Source organism: Drosophila subobscura, chromosome U (genome assembly GCF_008121235.1).
Source record: "Drosophila subobscura isolate 14011-0131.10 chromosome U, UCBerk_Dsub_1.0, whole genome shotgun sequence".
NCBI lineage: Eukaryota > Metazoa > Arthropoda > Insecta > Diptera > Drosophilidae > Drosophila > Drosophila subobscura.
The window spans coordinates 16,641,905-16,663,007 of NC_048534.1; the positions used below are offsets into that span (position 1 = coordinate 16,641,905).

Below are 21,103 nucleotides of genomic sequence, written 5' to 3' on the forward strand. Positions count from 1 at the left end.
TTTCCATGCCGAGCACGCGGCTTTCCATCTCATCCTGCCCACAGTTACGGACGAAGCCTAACAATAAGAATCGCTTGCCGGAAAATGTGACTCTAAGCCAACATGTACACGCACACGTTCTTAGCCCTTATCTGTTGCAGTTGGCTTACAGGTTGCTAACTCTCCCAATTATAGGGTGTGGGCATTCGACAAAAAGTTTGTCTGAAAGTATGAAGAGGTATGGAGACACCTCGCTTATGGCTAAAATTTAATTTGCAAACAGGAAATTAATTTTTGCTCATTCTAAACAGTGTGTATAAGTAACCATTTGAGGCTCGTGGTGGTGATACTGGATATTATGCGATCAAGCTAGGGGAAGTCAATGCTGTCCTTGAGGAAATGGATGAAATTGGGACGGACACTGCCAAATTCTTGATTTAAGGGAGATGGAAAATTTAATTGCATAGCCCTGTTAGATTTGAAATCAGGACAACAATAAACCCCTGCGAAAGATGAAATCCTTACATACACTCCCAATCAAACGAATAGACTCACGAGTTTTCAAAGAGAAAAAACGTTTATAAAAATCCAGCAACGAATGATAGTGGAGCAAATTAATTTTTCCATTAATCAAGATTCTTTTCCTTATTCAAAAAGTAAAGAATTCGACTTCTAAGTGGAAAGGTTTTTTTTTTATGAATTATTTTGTGTAAATACCCCCAAAAAAAGGCCCGTTTTAGCGATCACTCGAATAGACTCAATGATGAATTTTTAGCAAAATCTTTTAAAAGCTTTGTAATAAATATTTTTTTTATGATGTTTGGAGCTTAACTAATAATGTTTGTGGAAAATTTGTTTGGAATTGCTCGGTAATGTCCTTCAGGACATTAAAATGAAGGGGATTTCGAAGGGTTCAATTAAAGCTCGCTGCAGGCCTGTCTGATGCAATTATGTAATGGTTTAACTTCTTAAAATTATTGACAGGACTCATATCCTTTACGTAAAAGCTATCCCCATGCCATCCCTGTAAAATTCTGATCAGGAGAGAAAAAAAACTTCCAAATTAGGTGAAAATTTGAGTCATTCATCCACTTCTTTATCAATTTACCGTTATATTTCGTGCGACTATTCTGGTGAAACTAGCAGAACCATTTGACAAAAATGTTATTAGCATTGTGGTATTATTGAAATTAGACAAAAGTTATCCTCTTACTGGGTCTCGCAAGGATTCTTGCATTGTTGTCGCGCGTGTCATGACACCGGAAACCGAATTTTTTGTATCCGTTTTTTTTTATAAAAAAAGTTTTAATTTGAAAAGAATAGGTCGATTTAATTATTCTTTCATGATCTAAGAAAAAAAGAAAATTTTTTGACTCGTTACAATAGTCCTTTGAGGACCATACTGGTGTTGGGTTCCATTTGTTTTTATGGCGCACTTGACACCCGATTTGTTTCGTGGATGTTGAGTAAATCAGTAGGAAAGCTACTCTTAAAGTCCTTTGGTGAGAATCTGCAACATTTTTGTCACACGGTCGTGCTAATTTCACCAGGATACTCGCACGAAATATAACGGTAAATTGATAAAGAAGTGGATGAAAGACTCAAATTTTCACCTAATTTTGAAGTTTTTTTTCTCTCCTGATCAGAATTTTACAGGGATGGCATGGGGATAGCTTTTACGTAAAGGATATGAGTCCTGTCAACAATTTTAAGAAGTTAAACCATTTCATAATTGCATCAGACAGGCCAGCAGCGAGCTTTAATTGAACCCTTTGAATCCCCTTAATTTTAATGTCCTGAAGGACATTACAAAAGCAATCCAAAAAGTTTTCCACAAACATTATTAGTTAAGCTCCAAACATTATAAAAAAAATATTTATTACAAAGCTTTTGAAAGATTTTGCCTAATATTCATTATTGAGTCTATTCGGTGATCGCTAAAACGGGCCTTTTTTTTGGGGTATTTACACAAAATAATTCATAAAAAAAAAACCTCTCCACTTAGAAGTCGAATTCTTTACTTTTCAAACAAGGAAAAGAATCTTGATTAATGGAAAAATAAATTTGCTCCACTATCATTCGCTGCTGGACTTTTAGAAACCTCTTTTCACTTGGAAAACTCGTGAGTCTATTCGTCTGATTGGCAGTGTATTTAAGAGAAACAAATAACTCAATGTCCAAACAAAAGTTCCAACGTCCAACTACATTTTTCATTCAAGTGTTGCCCTCGGCACTTTCAAACATTAAACAGATATTTCAACAGTTTTCCCTCAGCATATTCTGGCACTGAAATATTTGAAGAGCATTCAATCGTGAGAAATATTTTAATGAAAATAATTCAATAATTTCATTGAATTTCTCTTCTCTTTTCATAACCATTCAAATATTATTTTGAGAGAATTCATAGAAACCTTTTGGCGCGAGCTAAGTGCAGGCAATATACATGGTTATTTTTGTAAGTAAATTGAGCGACTTGACTGGGCACAAATCAAACACGGACTGCTGATTTGTATCCTCATCTCTGGCAGGGCAACTAAGTAGTTAACCTTGGGTCTTAGCCTGAAACATTTGTTGTCTTGCATTCTCTTCAAGGCTTTCAGACTTTTCTGCCCTGACACTGCCTTCAGTAATGTTCAGGCTCTGGCTGTTGCTGTTGTTTTATCTTTAATGTAATTTCATCGTTATATATGGAATCCAGTCTGTTGGGAAAGGTCAGGCTGGCAGTAAAAAGGTTCGCTTGGATATAAATAGAGGGAAGAATGCTTAAAGGTAACTATTATTATTCAATCAGACCTAGTAGTTTGTACCGAGTGCAGAGTGCAACAGTGAGAGTGGAATTTAATTTCATTTCGCTTGACTTTTAGTTTGACATTTCAACAAAAAGCGAAAGGAGGTCAGGGTGCAGTTAGGGGGGAAATGGATGAGAGGTGAATGGAATCAGCCGGAAACTGGTCGCAAAGTTGTGGCCACGCTGCAGCCAATTCAGGTGCTCAAAGGCCAATGAAGTGTTAACACCTAAAATTGCCAAAAGCGGTTCTCCTGCCAACTGTCGCATCCGGTGCGATTGTTGGCTCTGTTGCAGAGCAGAATCCCCAAGCAAAAATCCATGGCATGGCAACAAAATGCAAAGCTAAAATCCGTCGGAAGAGCAAAGGGGTAGCGTAGTGACGTGCCGGAAATCGTCGGTTCAACCCAATCCAATCCAGTGCATTCCCCCAATTCCCCGTGCCTGCGGTGCCGGAAAGCCGTGTCAATGCGTTCCGGTGTCGCGAGTGGCGTGTCGCATATCGTGCCCCCTGGCAGCTACCCGCCATATTGGTTATGCAATTTGATTTCAATCACACTTAACCACTCACTCGCTCACTCAATGTTATTTGTTTCCTCTTCGCAGATGGTCATTGGCTCACGTGATGTGATCTGAATAGAGGCCGGCTAAGTGCAAAAAGCTGCAATTGGCAATTTGCGTGTTGTGCGGCTTGCGTTGATGGATTTTCTCTAATTGGACGACAGTCGGCACTAAAAATAAGGCCACTATTCGATTGAATGCAGCAGAGGCAGAAACAGCAGCAGCAGAAACAGCCACCGCATCAACCAACAGCAAGTGCAACATCTGTAGCAGCTGGAGAAACAACAGAAGCAACAACCGCAACAAGAACAACATGTTGACAACACACCATCTGCATCACCTGCACCATCATCGAGGCAGCACCGCCGTGGAATTGGACAAGATCACGAATCTAAATACGGTTAGTGTTGCACACCACAACGAAATTTTACCGCCAAATCGGGATTTGGAAAGTTCATTCTCTGCAGCTAAAGACTGAACTGAAGATTTAGGTGCAAACATTTTGATAATAAGTTCATAGCTCCGATATTTGGGCTGTAGGATACCCTCCTTGAGGGTGCATTTAGTTTCAACAAATTCGACAGCCAAATCAATGGAAACAATGAATTTCACTGAGGCTCTTATAGTCCCTTTACTCTATGATTTCAAAGTACACACATACATATATCAAGCATCCTTCCTGCATACTAAGACTGCAGGTTTACAAAGCACAGCTGCGGCTTAACAGATGATGAGAGTTATTGAAAGGATTGCAGGGATAGAGAATGAAAAGACTTAGCTGACCGAACCCACTGCCATGCCCACCCGCTGCCATTTTAAACGAGACGCTCTTGACCATACACAAAAGTTGTCTAACTGGAAAATGAAAAATGTGGCTGTGAAAAACGAGAGGGCAACGGGAAACACAACCAGCGAGCGGACTGTACTGGACTGGACTGGCAGCAAAAAGGAAAATGTGAAACACGTTTATTGCCATTCATTATATTCTCGCGAGCTGTTGCGCAAAGTAATGAAGCACTTTTATACGAGGCAGCTCCCCTTTCACGCCCTGCCCACGCCATTCAAGCAGCCACTGCCGACATGTTTTTGCTTTTCAAAAACAAAAGGACGAAAGGGAACCGTGGCCCAGAGTGACGAGCCCTGACGGTTGTGTGGCTCTTAAGAAAAATCGCTGGCTCGTCTTGGCCTAGAGTGGAAATAATAATTTTGGGAATGGCCACTGCAGTTTGGTGGGAAGTGCGTGCGTGCGTGCCAAAGGAACTACACAACCAATTTTCATTAAATGAGCTCTCTCTGTGCCGCCAATACATCTTCATTAATTTTGAAATAATGTATGGCATGTTTGTGCAGACATTCGGTCGACGCTTCTGTCTTTTTCCGGGCATGGCAGCCAGACCACGATAAAAACTGAAAACTTGTACTTAACTTTAGCGGCGCACATTTGTCTCATCCGAAGGGCAAATGAATGTGGGTTTCCCCTTTTCTAGGAAAGGGAACCACAACAGGACAGAAGGCCGTCAACAAACAAAGGATCGTGTTCAAGGTCCTCACGCACACATCAACATTCGTGGCTTTTGTTGGCCCGGGTCATGTCACTCTCAATATAGTGGCAAGGTATCCGCTAAGCTGCTCCCCGCCGCCTGATTGTCAGTCAGCTTGATTGATAATGTAAACTGAGCAGGACAGCCCCACCCCACCCCGCCACTCTACCCAAACCCATCATCGTTATTCCCGGCTATTGAGTGCGTATCCGTCCACTCATCTCCAAACAGTGGCAGGAAAATAAAAGTCGGACTCAAGTCGTGTCTAGGCGAACATCTTATCGATTTTGCGGCTTACAAGTTCTTCTTATCACTCACGCCAATGACCCAAATGCACAATGAAATCCGTACTTTGGCAGAACTTTTCCAAAGAATAGAAAATGCGCAATAATAAGAAAAATAAGAACTGAATGGAATGTTATTGAATAATTCGCTATTGCTTTTGATTATTTCCAAGTACAATAACCTTTCTTCTTTCATTTGGAAAGGCATTAGCTATAATGCCATGAACTTCAGTCCATCTTTGGATATATACTTCGTTCGTTTCTCCCTCATAATTCACACTCCAAGTATCTAATTATAATTTAAGCATGGTAACTACCAACAACGAAGTCTATTCAGGTTGTTAAAATTAATTCTAAAATTCCATAGGCTGCCGCAATAGTTTGACTTGTGTCGAAAATACTTTCAGGAACTGAAAGGGATTTGAAAATAATTTCCACCACCATTTCGATTACTCTGAGGCAGGACCCTCTAAGTCCTGTGTGTGATCCAACCATAACAGTTGGCCCAATCCAAATTGCTTTCTGCGGCAGCGAGAGTCAAGGTATGGAGGTGGTGCACGCCCGTTAGCGCCACCGTTTTGCCACATGAGCTTCAATGGTTGTTCGGAACACTTCTCCTCTTTTATTGTTGTTTCTTCGCACACAACGAATGGTAGAAGTGCACCCTCTAGAATGGGATAGGTGTTCGACCTGGCGTCTGCTGCCAGACACAGTTGACCATTCGATATTGGCCATGTGGGTGGGACAGCTGCAGCATTGTGTTGTATTGTTGCCAGCTGCCACAAGCTGCATTCAGGCTGCCTTAGAGCTGCTACAACCGCTGTAACGAACCTTTGTTGTGCCCTTAAAGAGGGTGTTGTGCACTTTTCAAGGTGATTGCACATCACTGAAGCTAGCCAGTACTCCTCTTAGAGTCGGGGTTCGGCTAGAGTATCTTGTGCTTCGGCTAGCCTCAACTTTTTGTTTGACTTAGAAGGGGTTTTGGGTAATGGGAGTGCTCTTGTGCTCTGCTGCCTGTCGACTGTTGAATGGACAGTTGGCTAGTTGGCTGCTTCCTGGGGCCTCCTGCCAGTTCGATTGTAATTATTCTACAGTTCAACTTGTTGGTTCGCTGGCTAATGCGTTTTGCCATTGCACTTTGTTACTTTTGGCCCCCCCGCCCGGGCAATTGTTGTGCCTGCCTCTGGCTCTGTGTTTGAGTGAGTGAGTGTATCTGTGAGTGTTTGTGGGTGTATCTGAGCATTCACAGATGGGGGATGTGAAAAACGCATTAGCAACAAGCCGTTATCAAAGTTTTTGCAGCTCTAGTTGCAAATGGTGCGTGTTATTTATTAACTGGAGTGGAATATCAGCTGGGCGTGGCTCATCTGCTGGCCATCAAGGACTCTCATAATCTTAGCTACCACTTTTCATTTGCATTTTACGCAACGTTAACTATTGGAAACAGCTGACACATTTTTAACACTAATGTGCATATTTTCAGACTAGTCTCATGTTTTTGCAACGTACACTAATCATTCTGGCCATTGTCACTTTGCTGTTTTGGCCCTGGGCTAACTACACTCAATGTACGAGTATCCAAAGGACTCTCTCTCTCTCTTTCCCAGAAGTACATATGTACATAATGTCATGTGGACATGCCCACACAATCACTTCGTTGCAAACCCTGTCTGTCTTTGTTTCTGTCGTATCCTCTCTTTTGTATTGCAATTTTAATTTCCGCTTTCACTTTGTCTAGATTCAGTTTTGCTTGTCGCCGTTTTCTTTTGTGTGTTAGTATTTTCTCTCCCTGTCTCTGGGGCAAAGATGAGTACAAGTATGAGTGCAAGTACGAGTATAAGTATGAGTGTGAGGATGAGTATGCGGACTCACATCCCATCGCATCTCATATCATTTCCCCAAACACAAACCGCCGAGGGCTGTCTTTGTCTTGGCATTGTGGCATTTGCGTTTTTGCTGATTTACACATTTTGTGAGCAGTGCGGGGAGGGGGTGTGTGTCTTCCCTGCCACGGCCAGCACGTGTAGCTCATGGCTTGCGGCATGTGGCACGTAACACGCATGCAGCTCTGTAGCTTTTTGTTGCAGGCCCAGCGGGCAAGCGCCGGTAGCTGTTTTTCAATTTTCCGCCTCAACTGTTGACGCAAAAGTAGTTCAAAGTGGTTCCATGGAATATACTACTCGTACAGCCAGATGAAAAAGAATAAAACATGAATATGCAGGTCCCCCTTCCACGCTGCCCCATAATTATTCCACACACACACACACATACATACACACATGCCAACACACAGGCGAGTAGCATGTACTTTCATTATGGGGATGTACATCTTTTGTGGCACACATTTTAGCTGATGTTTCCATTAGGGCCACGGCACGGCGCTTATTACTGGCCAGCAAGAAACCGAATACCGCGGCAGAAAAACGCTCTGGGAATTGAATTTCCCTCGGACTTGTTCGAATGAAAGCCATATGTTCTCTTCGTTGTATGTCCAAAGGTGGTTTTTTGTGGAACCAGCCAGGTAATTTCAGAAATGTTCTGGCGGCTTTTATTCCCAGTACTGGACGAAAGCTCGGGCAGGTTAGGCAGCGAGCTTTACTTGGTTAGTCACTGAGTAACAGGTACCTCTTAGTCGTATTATAAACTACAGCAAAACTCGAACAGGTTCTGTGTTCTGGTTTAGCACTGCTCGTTTGGCGCTCTCTGGTGTCCCTCTTTATGCCAGGACCAAAGACGACAAGCGTTTACATCTGGGATTTGCATGTGCCGCATGAACTTTTTGCCATTCTGTTTTCCCCAACTCGGTTTTTGTTGCGTCTTTATCTCAGCCGAGATTTGAGCGTCATATAAAATTTATGCGTGTGGCTTTTATGTGCTTACACCTATGTATATTCAGGTGGTGTTTGTGGCTGGCTTTAGTAGTGTTATATGTTTTATGAGGCCCACTGGCTGCGGCTCTCAGGTGGCGGAAAAAAAAGCCCAAATAATTAGGACGGACAACAGAGACAACACACATCACTGCTGGGACTCCTTGAAGCAGGGATTGTTAAAGCTGTGGATGAAATATGGCAGAGATTCAGTCTTTGAATTGAAAGTGTGAGCTCATCCCTCAATGTCTGACTTGGAAGATACTCTAAAGATTCTTTTATTACCAGACCATTTTCTGGCTCTTTTGATTAACTTCTTCATTAAGTTTACTAGTATAGACTCTGCTTAAAGTGAGCCTACAATGTAGCCATATTTGCATCTGTCAATATGGAACAAGCTCAAATCGTATCCACCCAAAAATCCAGCCTCACTGGAAAAACAATCAATCCAATCAATTTAGCTGCACAGGCAACAGCTGATGGTGGAAAAGTTTTGCCTATGCCCACGCTTTGGGAATGATTACAAAACCATGGCCCCGCCCACACAACCCGCCCCAGCTTAGAAAAGTTTTGAGGAAATATCGTACTGGCAGCACTTTCAATAAGCAATTTGGTTAAGTGCTGCCTCTGACACTGCCTCTGGCTCCGGCCACAGATCCGGCTCCGGCACTGTCACAGTCGCTCCTCCTTCTTGCGGCATTGTCAAGCCAATGCCATCAATATGACTAATCATGCATATATTTCATAAAGCTGTAAATCCTCCCAATCCTCCACTTCTGAAATCGCACACAGCTGTTGGCCCACCAAATTGAGTCAAGCCACAGAATTCACTTTGCATTCGCTGGCGGGGAGGCAGGTTTCAGGCGTTCGAGGATTATTAAAATTACGCATACGCCGCGTTTTAAATGAACTGCACGACCAGAGATGGAGGGGAGGTTGAACGTACTACTACGTGGAAAATGAGGTTGCCAGAGTCAACCATTAATATTTAAACGTGCTGCTCAGAGTGTATGTGGGCGTGGCACGCACGCACCTGTGGGGGTTGGATTAGTGTGAGCAATGCGGAAAATTAGGCCTATGACGGAGGTAGCAAAAGAAAATGTAATTAAAACACAGCTGCCGTAGAAATTCTGTAGCTGATGAGGAGGGACTCTTCAAGAGTTAATTGGGAATTTCGAATACTCGGATGACTTCCTCTTAATTAGGATTAAATAAAAGGATCTACAGGTTTTTAAATGAATTACAAAATGCTTGTATCGGATGATCTACAACTTCATAAAATATTTCCCATTATATAGAAATATTCCTACTTAAATATTCGCCTCGAAACTACTCAAAATTTGTTTAAGCACGAGCCCAATGGCCTAAGTAAGTGCCTAGAAAATTCGTACAGTATAAAGTCAATAATAATTGACTTGATACACTTTTCAGCAGCAGCTCTACCCTTCGGAGGCCGATGCTTGAAGAGGCTAACCAACCCTAGGAGCAGTAAAAGGGAGCCGTAATAATCCTTGCATTTCCAGTCATTTTAATTTTTATGAGCCCGATTTGGCCGCAGGCAAAGGCAAAGGAATTAAGGCTCGATTGCCCGATTCATTTGCCGCCTCCGTTTCGGCAATGAGCCGTAAAAAGGGCAACAACAAAGCTGACAAAAGCAGCAGCAGCAGGCGCCGCAGCCTCAGTTTTATCTGGCTGGGAAAATTCCCAGAAATTTTCTTTGGCTGAACGAGCAGCCAGAGCCTGAACAAATAGGCTGCTGCCTGCGGTTCTTGGAGAGGGTTCTCGGAGCCTGTTGGCTCTGCATAAATTAAAATATGTAATGTGTTATGTGCATGGCCTAATAGAGAGCTTTGGCATAAATTAAGCATCAGTTGGCGCTCGTTGACCCTGTCTACATACTGATGAAATGTACTCTTTGGTGTATTTTCAGCTCATCGTGGAGATCAACAGCCATGTGGCACTGTTCCGCGATATGCTGATACACGTGGGGCAGGCCAAGGATTGCCCCGAGCTGCGCGAAAAGATACGCAAACTGCGTCGCACCTGCGTGGAGGCATTCAAGCACACCGCCCAGATACTCCTGCCGCAGGTCAAGAGGTAAGCACATTCCATCTGCCGCCATGCAGCCTCCTATCTAAACAAAATTCGGATACCCTCAGGGGATCCCATTAACATAAACATAAACAGCAACGTGTGTGTGACATTTTAGGACCTTATTCTCCATTTCCGTTTCCATTACCGCCTCTCTATCTGTCTGTGAGTGTTTTATGGAAATGTATGCAAATCTAATTGCAGTCAAATTTACTACAGCGCCCGAAGAATGATGGATGGGAGATGGAGAATGGAATGCGGGTGAAAAGGATAACATAAATAACAATTTGTTGGACTCGGATTGAAGCCTCCCGGTATGCTTCTCGAAATGAGTTAGTGGCTGACTTTGAAATTCAATTTCAAAAGTGCTGCATAATTTATCAGCTGTTTCCTCTACAGCGAGGAGAACGACCCTTCCTTTCCTCAACAGCAAAAGTTAATAACATTTTTTTAAACTGCCTCGGGAAAGCACAATGTGGTAATTTTTTTCATTAAGCCTGATGAAAGGAAAAACATATGTACAATGTGCGATTGCAGCTATGAAAAGTATTCTGTGAAAAGAAAATTCGTTCAGAAAGGAAACTCGCGCCAGCTGCCACGAGAACCAATCTGTAGTATAGATGCACTCCAGAGAGCTCCAGTTTCAGTTTTGTCTCATCTGGAATCGAACAAAACTTTAACATCCGCGTTGACTTTTCGGGTTTCCCCCAGCGATGGGCTGTCTGTTTACCGACATCAATTTATTGATTTATGCCCTGGCTGATTCATGAAATGCTACAAAATTGAAATCCCATGTGGATGCCACACATCTGCCATTATCGCACCCCAAAAAATGACAGAGACAGAGCCAGAAAGAGAGCAAAAACTTATTTTTCCACAAACAACTTGAGGAAAATTTCATATACATAAAATATTTGTAATTTCCGACACACAATCCATGGAACGTGCTGGCCTGTCAGTCTGTTGGGTGTCTCTCATATGCTTTTTTGGGTGTACAACTTTTTAAGCACACCATGGCAGCATATGACAATGTGATTTATTATCGAGCAGACGCTTTAAAAGTCACTCAAGAGTGGAGAAATGTCAATATAACGAGACGAGCATCAGCATCAGCATTTCGTCAAAGTATAGGTATGGATGTGTATGCTCGTAGGCAAAAGTGCAGGATCCCAAGGAAGTGGCAAAGAACGAAAGCAAAAGTAAGAGCAACTATGGAGGAAACGACAGTTAAATTGATGATTGGCTGGCAGTCAGCCAAAGACAGCAGCGAAAACAGCAGCGAAAAAAAAGAGATTTCAATTAATTTCTGCTTTATTGACACAAATGAACGACTCCGAAGAGCGGCTTGACTCTGTCATCCTCCTCCTCGGGGCGCACATGGCGTACGCGTGACGACAATGAATTAGCAAAGCCCCTTGAAGGTCCTCAGTTGAATTGAAAGTAAAAGTTCAAAAAAGCAAAAAGTATGCTCCCAAAAATGAACAAAAGGGAGCAGAAATCGATTGGAGTGGAGGAAGGAAAAACTCCAGACGCAACTTGACAGTGACACAGCCAAAACTTTCAGACACTGTTTCGTTGTTTGGCTGTTTGCTGCTGTTTTATGTTTTGTAAACAAATGCATGACACACATACATACATATGTACATACATGCAGGCAGCCAAAGTCAAAACACACCTCGATAGAGAGAAAGGCGCACACAACAAGCAAGAAAGATAAAAGAACAAAAAGCCAAGAAATACATTTAGTTGGCAGGTTCGCCATAAAGAATACTGAATACCCTAGCGGGAGAAGGTATATGAAAGGTTATTAACAAAGGTTATGAATCTAAATATGGTTTCGCTCAATATTCTTTAAATATTTTATAAGAGAAGTAGCTCTAGAATTCCTCTAGAATTTACCTCCCACATGTATGGTTTCAGTAGTCAAACAACATGACAAAGTTGTGATACCTGGTGCACCACAATGCCAGGAAGTGTTTTGGCTCTCCCTTCGAGGGCGCGAGAAAAACAGACAGAGAAAAAAGCTCTGCTCGGCTCGGCACCGACTACCTTGGAATAGACACCCTGGCATTCGCTTTGCTCGAGTCATTCCCATTTCCACTTCCACCCCCAGGTTCCATTTTCACTCGCGAGGCTGGAGAGGGTGGCAGCACTTTGCCGACTGCCTTAAGTGACTGATAGTTGTTTGCCTGGTTGTTTGTTTGCCCAGTCGTACATACACATATCCTTGGAGGCGACGTTCGGTCCATTTCCCGTGTTTGAGTTTGTCTTCCTGTTATCTATCCATCTGTCTATTTGCCTTCGCTTACTTCGCATTTGTTTCTCTGTTTGTCCTGTAGTTATGTGTAGTTGTTAGTTGTTGCTAAATTACTATCGCTGTCGCAGCCGTCGCCTTTGTTTTAACCACTGTCCTCGCCTTGGATCTGCTGTTTTGACAGTAAGTTAGTCACCAATATACTAGTGTCTAGGCCCATGCCAGTTCCGTCTGCTGGACACTGCAACGTCATGTTTGTGTAAGCGCATTTCCTCTGTAAATAATACTCGGACGTCTCCTCAGAGTCGTTTGTCCTTGGTAGTAGTCCCAGTGCAGTGGTACCGCTCCCACGGCACACAATTGCTTACGACCCGAGACAAGAACATAAGACAAGGATTTTGCCCCTCGGGTACCCCATCAGAGTCAAAGCCAATCTCATAGACTTCGTCGATGGCGTTGTCTGCGGCTATGTGTCGGAAATTTTATGTTTCCTGCAACTGCTGCGACCACGGCACGGTGGGACAGAACTGAACTAAACTGAGAGAATTGAGATTAAGCGGTGGTGATTCATAGATAAATGAATGGATCTGAGTTGTGGTTGCTTAAGATGTGTGACAGAAGAGAAGGTTTTGGGAAACATTTTCCAGTATTAAATTCCATAACTGAAAACTCTACCGCTTATACACCATTCCGTTCCATAGTACTTGGACTTGCTGCTCCTTATGCTTCTGTTGCATTGTTTTATTGTCGCTGTCGGCAATTTCGTTTATTATTTCGACACTTGATGCCGGTTCCGGGACACCGGATGATGCTCTGTGGTCATGTTAGTGAAAATGACAGCAAATTATTGAAAGACTGGACACCCCGCACACTACCCCTGGAACTGGGTCAAGTTTTGTCATGACGGATCGTCGCGTCACGTAGCTGAAGACATTCGTTTGTGGGAATTTTGTTTCCTTTAGACGTCTGCTGTTTGGGTGGACATCATCGTAAATTGCGGCCATTTTAACAACTTTATACAGGCTGCAGTTAATAACTTCGATTGGGCAGACAAAACGGCATTGAGATCCTTTGATAAAAGCACTTTATGAACCTTCATCCCTGCGTATATTTCTGAACATTTTCCGAGAATTTGCTTGGGTCGATTCGCGTTGGGTCTAGCAGTGTGGAAAAATAAAAAATATTTCACTGCTATTCGCAATAAATGAATGTAACGTCCGAACTGTAATCAAGACCAGCTGCTGACAATGGTTTGCCGTTCCCAATTTTCCTTATTTTTTTGGTTCTCCTCTATTCCTCTGTTTGCTCTTCGCTCCTAGCCTTCATTTTTTGTGGGGGGTTTTTGGATGCTTTGCAGATTTCGTTTTGTTGCTTCAACTTATTATTGCGATTTTGTTGGTGTTGTTGGTGAAAATGACCCACGTTAATGTCCGCGCACCGCAATCTGCCAGAATAACGAGAGATGGTCCCTTTTACAAAGGAAGCGAAGGGTGGGGGAAATCATTAAAACATTTGCTCTCTGGCATTTACAGCTTGCAGTTTTTCACAGAAAATCGCTTAGCATTAATTTGATTACATTTTAAGCATATTAAATGTCCCGAAAGTGCTCGTGTTTTTGGTTATTTTTTTGTTATTAGAGGGTATCGTGTTTCGAATGAGCAGATGGAACTTATGAATTTTATAGGTAAAGGAGCTTGTCTAGTGTGTGTTTTAGAAAAGTTTAAAAATGGTTACATTTATTATTTACAAAATATTAAATTTTTTTAATTACGTGACTCCCAAACTTCTTTTATAGCACTTGCTCTCGGCAGAAATGATTGATAGTACTAATACACACATTTGGGACATTGTTTTAAACAAAAACCACACTCAAAATACGAAATTTCCTTGGCCTACTCCACCGCCAATTAACTTCCGCTTGAGCCTACAACGAGAACGCACATCTAAATCGCTTTAAGATGAATCCTCTACAAAAACTCGCCCACACCCTCACAGGTGCAGGTCGCACAGGCACACACACACCTTGGGAAAGATTAATTCGCAATTTATTTGCTTTAATGCCTGCCAGAAGCAGTTCGGAGTCAGAGTCAGAAGACACGGCAACACTTTCAGTGTCCGTTGGGATGGAGGGTAATTCTGGTAAAATATATATTTCTCATTTCCAGCTATGCGGCACCGCTCGCTCCACAGAGTTTAGGCAATGCAAAAGCAATTTTACAAATTGAATTTATTCCTGTGTTGCTGTAAATATGTTTATGGCAATTTATATTTGGGTCCCATTCCTGACTTGCGACTTGGGACTGAGTTTTGTATACGTACACCCCATTCATAATTGCCCTCTCTGTGTCGCAGGGCTCCTTCTAAAACTGAAATTAATGTCAACTAAGCAGCAATTTGCGAACCGACTGTAAATTCCGAGTGTTTTCCAAATGAATTATTCTCTGGGAATCCGAATCGAGAGAGTTTTCTCTTGCAATTGCATAAATTATTTTGGACATAGCGAAAAATTCAAATTAGTTTATAGTGCTGATCGTAGATTACACAAAATTATGGCTACTCAGTGTCCAATTGATATTAAAGGAACATCGACATTATTTTCTCTAATGTCTAATAAATTAGTGGGGAATGACACTAAATATGTTTTAGCTGAATTCGTATTGCGTCAACAATTTCATAAAACATTGGCAATCTCAAAAAATTCAATTGCTGCACGACAACACACCAGAGTTGAACTGTGAAATATAAAATCGAAAAAGTCGATTTAAAACTGGGACGGAAATGAATTAGTTTTCGCCACTTGATGACCCTCGCTCTGAGCTCTCACCCACGTCATAAAAAATGTCATAAATTCATATAAATTTCATTCCACAATTTCCGCATGCAATTTGGCGTGCCACAAATGTGGCCCACACAATGCGGCATTCCAGTTCTGTAATATCCCACACACAAATGTTCAATTGTATATATGTATGTATGTATGTGCAATCGTAATATACATATAGCAAAAGAGAGTCCCGATGTTCATATTACCTTGCATTGCCATTGTTTTCTTTTTTTTTTGCAGCGCCATGGCCGATGGCATACTCACCGACAACCCGCACTTGGTGCTGGTGTTCTACATGGCCCAGTTATTCCTACGTGAACTTGTGAAAAGTTATCGTCTCATACAGGTCGTGCCAATGGATATGTCGGGCTATTATGGTAAGTTAAATTCCGCACGGATTCGCCCCACATGGGGGCTGTACATGTAACCCATGCCACTGGGGACTTGTGGGGTTTTGGTTGCGTTTTGGTTGGGTTGCTAGTTGGCAGGAGACATGTTTCAGCTGCCGCCTTGCAGTTGCGGGTCATTGAAAATTTGCTGTTGTTAGCAAATGTCAAAGTCAGACAAGGACCCTGGCACTTGCAGTTGGGTTTCGGGCCACATAATTGGTACAAACTGGGTGCTTTCGTTGCCAATTGGGTTCAGTAATGCTGAATACATGTAGAAACATTTGAAATCAGCTTAGTTTTGAATTTATTGTCTTCACGAAAATGGATTATTGAGCAAATGGAGCAAGGTTATCTTACTTAGGAGTATAGAAGGTGCATATATAGATGCAAATAGCAAACGACAATCGAATTAATACTAATTTACATTAGATATAATTGATTTTATTCGAGGAAATAAATTTCGGTTTTTGAATAAACTGATGCCGATTTTTTTTTTAATTCGGAACGTTGCTACTCAATAACGTCCTCTATTGTCCTCAAAGTGTTTTGAGTAGAATTCAAGACAGCATTCGTTCATTCACTTGCCCACTCACCATTTCCCCAACAAATAGACACTCGAAGGCACACACGTTCAACAATTGTTTGGCAGTGAAGTTGTCTTCCACTCGAGTGCAGCTCGCTCTGATTGGCATTCTTTGGCCATGTTTAATGTGGACGTGCAAGTGCAAATATGCACATGAACGTGGACATGGATTCTGCATGATTTGTGCGCGTGCTGACCATGGCAATTGTCGGGGAATACAAATGCGAATGGCAAATGCCAATTGCTGATCATAAATTTTTAAATTGCAACCGCTGCACTGAGGCTGAATACCCGCTGTCAATACGCAGCAAGAGAAAGAGAGTGAGAATAAATATTTACAGAGTTTCTGCCAGAGTCAGGCTCGGGGCTTTTGGTCCTGGCCCTGTTGGTGCATCGAATTTATGGCCAGCTCCTCCCCATACGTATCCCCCGCTGTGGAAATAAACGAAATTTCTGCAGTGCCATGAAAATGCCATCCACGCAGAATAAGCTATAAAAAATTCCAAAATTGAAAACAGTTTTTTTTTACTCTGTTTTGCTGTTGTAATTGCCAACCAAAATATTCCCAATATCAGTAGTGTTAAGTAAGCAGGGGGTTTGGGGTAGCTTTATGTAAGACTTTAATTATTGCCATGCAAGCAAAAAATGCATTGCACTGCCGGTCACTGGGAGTACTCTTTGTTACCTAATACTATGATTGATAGTGTATCAAAACTGGCAGACAACGAATGTTGGCTTTCACAAGTCATTCAAGTGGTTGTATTTGGTAGATGAATTTTGCATTTATAGTGCACTAAAATGGCCGATCCAAAAGATTGCAATGCATTTTAGTTTAAAGCTCAATTGTTTTTGGAGTGACAGGTTCACTTAGTAATTCATTCGACTGTTTTTAATGAAGTTTGATGCATTATTGGAGTGACTGACGGCTGTAGACGCAGCCATCAATCAAAGGCAAGACAGTCACAAAATGTACATTCGGGAATGAAAGTTTATTTAATTCTAATTGGAAGTTTTAAAAGTATACATTTTGCGACCCTTAAATTGGGTGAATGAAACGGTCATTAAAAAAACATCAAACAGTAGGAGTATTTCTCCCCAACGCAGAACAAATCTAATGAAGCAACAGAAATGCTCGGAAAAACACGCAAATAAATAAATGTTGAAAAAATAAAAGAAAAGCAAACCTCAAAGGAAAATATTTGCATAAAAAGAATTAAACAAATAAATGCGATGTTTGTGGCTGCGGCAAAGCCAAACAAAATAATTCATTTTATTGCAATGCAAACGAGATTTGTGAATAGAGCCCTGACTTGTGGCATTGCTGCTCTGCTATGGCTTTTTACGGCGCAATTTGCAAGTGCTGCTGGGTTAGTGTATGGCAGGGCGGGGTTTGGCAACCACTTGACTGTGGGACGCCCATAGCTTATTGCTTTATTCTGATTTATGCCTGCTTTTTCGCACCACAGAGAACCGCGCGGGGCCCTCTAATCTGGGGAATGTCATAAGCCAAATATTGTTGTGCAAACAATTTACGCCCGACTTCAATGAGGAGGAATTGTGCAGCATCACCAAAGACTCTCAGGACATTGCCGTTCTGCTCTCCGAGCTGCAGGAGTACATGCCACAACATGAGGCATATTTGGGTGAGTACTCGTATGCGCAGGCTCCCCGTTACTGCTGGTGCTGCTGCTGCTGCTGTTGCTGTTTCTGTTGCATTGCCATAGTCGTGCACTTTGATATTTAGCCAAGGCCCGACGACGACAGTGGCACTCAGCGGAGACGAGACCGGAGGCCGTTGGGCCAAACAAAATTGTACAGCATACAAAAAAAGGCAAAGCGACGACCCAGCCATTAGTGTAAATGTGTCTCTCTGTTTGTGCTGTTGTATTCAGGGACTCACACAGCCTCATTCATTAATCAAACTAAATGTCGGCTACTCTTTCATTTGCTGTTTGCAGAGAGGAACGCAGCCCTGGACACCACTGGACCCTGGCAGGCCAAGAGGCGCCAGAACTATATCTGCAAGAACATGAGCCTACTGTGCTGCGTCTCTAGGCCCAACTACCTCTGAGAGCAGGCCGATAGTGTTTAAGCTCCAGAAATGGTTCCCAAAACACACACAGACACACTCATTCACTACCTATATCAATTACTAAACTAAGAATTAAGATATATTCGTACCTCCCAGTATAACATGTTATAGAAGGCGGTATAAACCTCTAGAAGGAGAAGAAACAGAGCCAGAAATTGTATAAATAAGATGTTCTAGAAGAGTCACTGAAATCCAAAGAGCAAGTTCAAAATGGGAGATAGAAAAATACAGACAAGAAGCCCAAAGAAGAAGTACCAAACAAATAGAAGAAGTTCTAGAAGCGAGCCAGAATGAAAGCAAGAAGAACAGAGGAATAGGAAACCCAATTATCATTGTATTATAATCAAAAGAAATGCAAAGGATGCAATGTTTATCTTCATGTGTATAACCAAAGTTAATTATGCTGCATATACAATATTAATATAAAACGAATTATAGAACAAAAGATAGAGATGTATAGGTACATAAATATGTAGAGAATTTCGACTATTAGAGTTCAGCAAAACATTTATGGAGAATATAACTTGGATATGAAGCCAGTTAAGACTTTTTAGGCCTGTAAATTATAGTCACTGTATAGACACACATTATTTATGATATACTAAAGTTATCTAAATACATAAATCCTTGAGTTAACATTACGATTAGGCTGAGGTCGAGGAGGACTTGGTGCTGGGAGCAAGGCAGTTAGGTTGTAGTTCCATATGAATGTAGCCTTCGTAATTAAGTTAAAGCCTCGCCAGGCAAGTGCTAAAACAAAAGCAATAAAACACATTCTTGTTAAATCAAACACTGAAACACACTCCTTAACAAATATAAATATACACGAAATGTCTCTAGGTTTCCGTCTGTTCATTTCAGGGTTTTCACAGCACAGTACCTAAAAAAAACAAACGCAAACAAAAAACGAACAACAAACGAGCAACATGTGACCAATGAAAAAATAACTAAACAAAGGAAGAACAATCTATTTAAAACTATGGTTTATTCAATCAAAAATACCATTAAATAAGTATAACACCAAAATCCCGAATCAACAAATGAGCAAACAATGAATTTCAATCAACAAAGTTTTTGTACATTTAAATTAAACAAAATTAGGTTCGGTTCCCGAAAAAGTTAGAAATAATCACAGCATGTTTTTTCAAGTAGTCACAAAATCAAATGAAATAGTTTTGTGGGTCAATTAGTAATGTTTTGTGGAGGACTTACAGAAAAGTTATGCCGTGTTCCAGGTCGCCACCATATATTTAAGCTGACTTTCCCGCTTCCCCCACACAAATGTAACACATTTATTTTCATTAAGCTGACTCGACGAAATGCTGCCTGTAATAATAATATACAGCAATTGGTTGCAAATTAATTTATTGCAGCGTCGAAATGAATAATTATATGTTTATTGTGATTGGGGTAAATTGAAATGCCATTAAAATATGCATTTAAATTTTTGTTTTACAAATTAAAATATGCTTTTAAGGACCGGATAAACTTGGTTAAATTTTAAAAATTCATATGGTAACGTGGTTAAAAAAATGTAAAGCAAAAATAAAAGCATGTGAATATGCATACGTATTTATTTCATGGTAAAGTTTTTATTTTTGTTCGGCATGTTCTGCATTCTTAATGCCAATTAACCGAACGATATACAACTTTTTGTGAACTTCAGTATTGTGAATCAATTTTCCGGGCAAACAAAAACAAAATAATCCATCATGGGACGCGCGGCAGTAGACAATGGAATTGTAAAAGTGTGTAAGAACCCCCGAAACACAATGAGACAAGTGCACGGCAAATATTTGTAAAATGTTTGAGCTCAACAATGGATATATACATACATATATATATATACTACTGCAAAAGAAAAGAAAATAACAGAGTACAGAGAAATTCTATTCAAATAATAAAATATATTTATTTATTGATTCAATTCGTTTCTAGGCATAAATCAAACACCAAACAAATTTACACATATTTAGAGAGGATAGAGTTCGATAGAATGTTTATGATATTGATGATTATTTATCTGTATATGAATGTATATTGCTTAGATCGTTCCAATAAGTATTCCAGCAAACCAAATAAAACAACAACTCGTGATTGTTATATGATATTCATATAAGAATTATCTGTATGTATTTACTAATTGTTTCTTCAAGTTGTTTGCAACCAAATGCCACTGAGAATCAACTCGGAAACTCACACAGAAACACACTAGAAACAAAGAAAAGCCGAAAACCAAAACTGGGTACCAATCAAATATAAATAAAGCTATTTTTAGAGAAACTAAAACTTAAAGGGTTCTTTACTTTGCGTCTCCTTTAAGCCTTAAACAAATAAAAGAAGAAAGACCAACAGCAGCAGTCCTTCTCAGGGGCGAAAAGCGTTAAATTGCTGGCCAACGTGTAAAGCAAAATTTATTATGCTTCATAAAAGAGCGATTAATGTTTATAGATGTGATTTTATCACGAACACCCAAGCCACGATATAAGGGCATATGTACAAAAACATTAGCATGGGAGGTAGATGGCTGCTGTTGATGGATCGAATCGGTGGTACCTCTTTCAGACGTGCGGCTACTAAAAGAGGATTGGTTGAGTTTTGTTGATTTATTTATTTGTTCCATTCCAAGTTATTTGTTGGATGTAAATAAATTGTAAATGCATCTTCTCTTTAGAACAACATATTATTTTTGATTATTTTCCCCGTTTTTGTTGTTCCACGTAATCCTTATATACTCGTCTACAGGTATTCCCATTACATCAGCTGCATAAAATTGTTAAGCTAAAATGCTTCAGGGCCTGCCAGGCATCTGAGACTACGTGCCATGGCATTAAGGGCCAGCCAACGTGCTCG

General features: G+C 41.0%; 2 protein-coding genes across 2 annotated transcripts in view; one reads left to right on the plus strand and one right to left on the minus strand.

The window, feature by feature from the left end:
• LOC117900773 overlaps positions 1-20,106 on the plus strand; it is a 28,814-nt gene extending 8,708 nt beyond the window's left edge. Inside the window, exons 2-6 of the mRNA XM_034811254.1 lie at positions 3,371-3,725; positions 9,948-10,114; positions 15,427-15,563; positions 17,625-17,801; positions 18,117-20,106. Of these exons, the coding sequence (XP_034667145.1) occupies positions 3,639-3,725; positions 9,948-10,114; positions 15,427-15,563; positions 17,625-17,801; positions 18,117-18,229 (681 nt within the window). The 5' untranslated portion in view covers positions 3,371-3,638 and the 3' untranslated portion in view covers positions 18,230-20,106. The remainder of the gene's footprint in view (positions 1-3,370; positions 3,726-9,947; positions 10,115-15,426; positions 15,564-17,624; positions 17,802-18,116) is intronic.
• The window catches only part of LOC117900769 (protein ovarian tumor locus), a 55,030-nt gene that overhangs the window by 18,726 nt on the left and 15,201 nt on the right, over positions 1-21,103 (minus strand). The window lies entirely within an intron of this gene.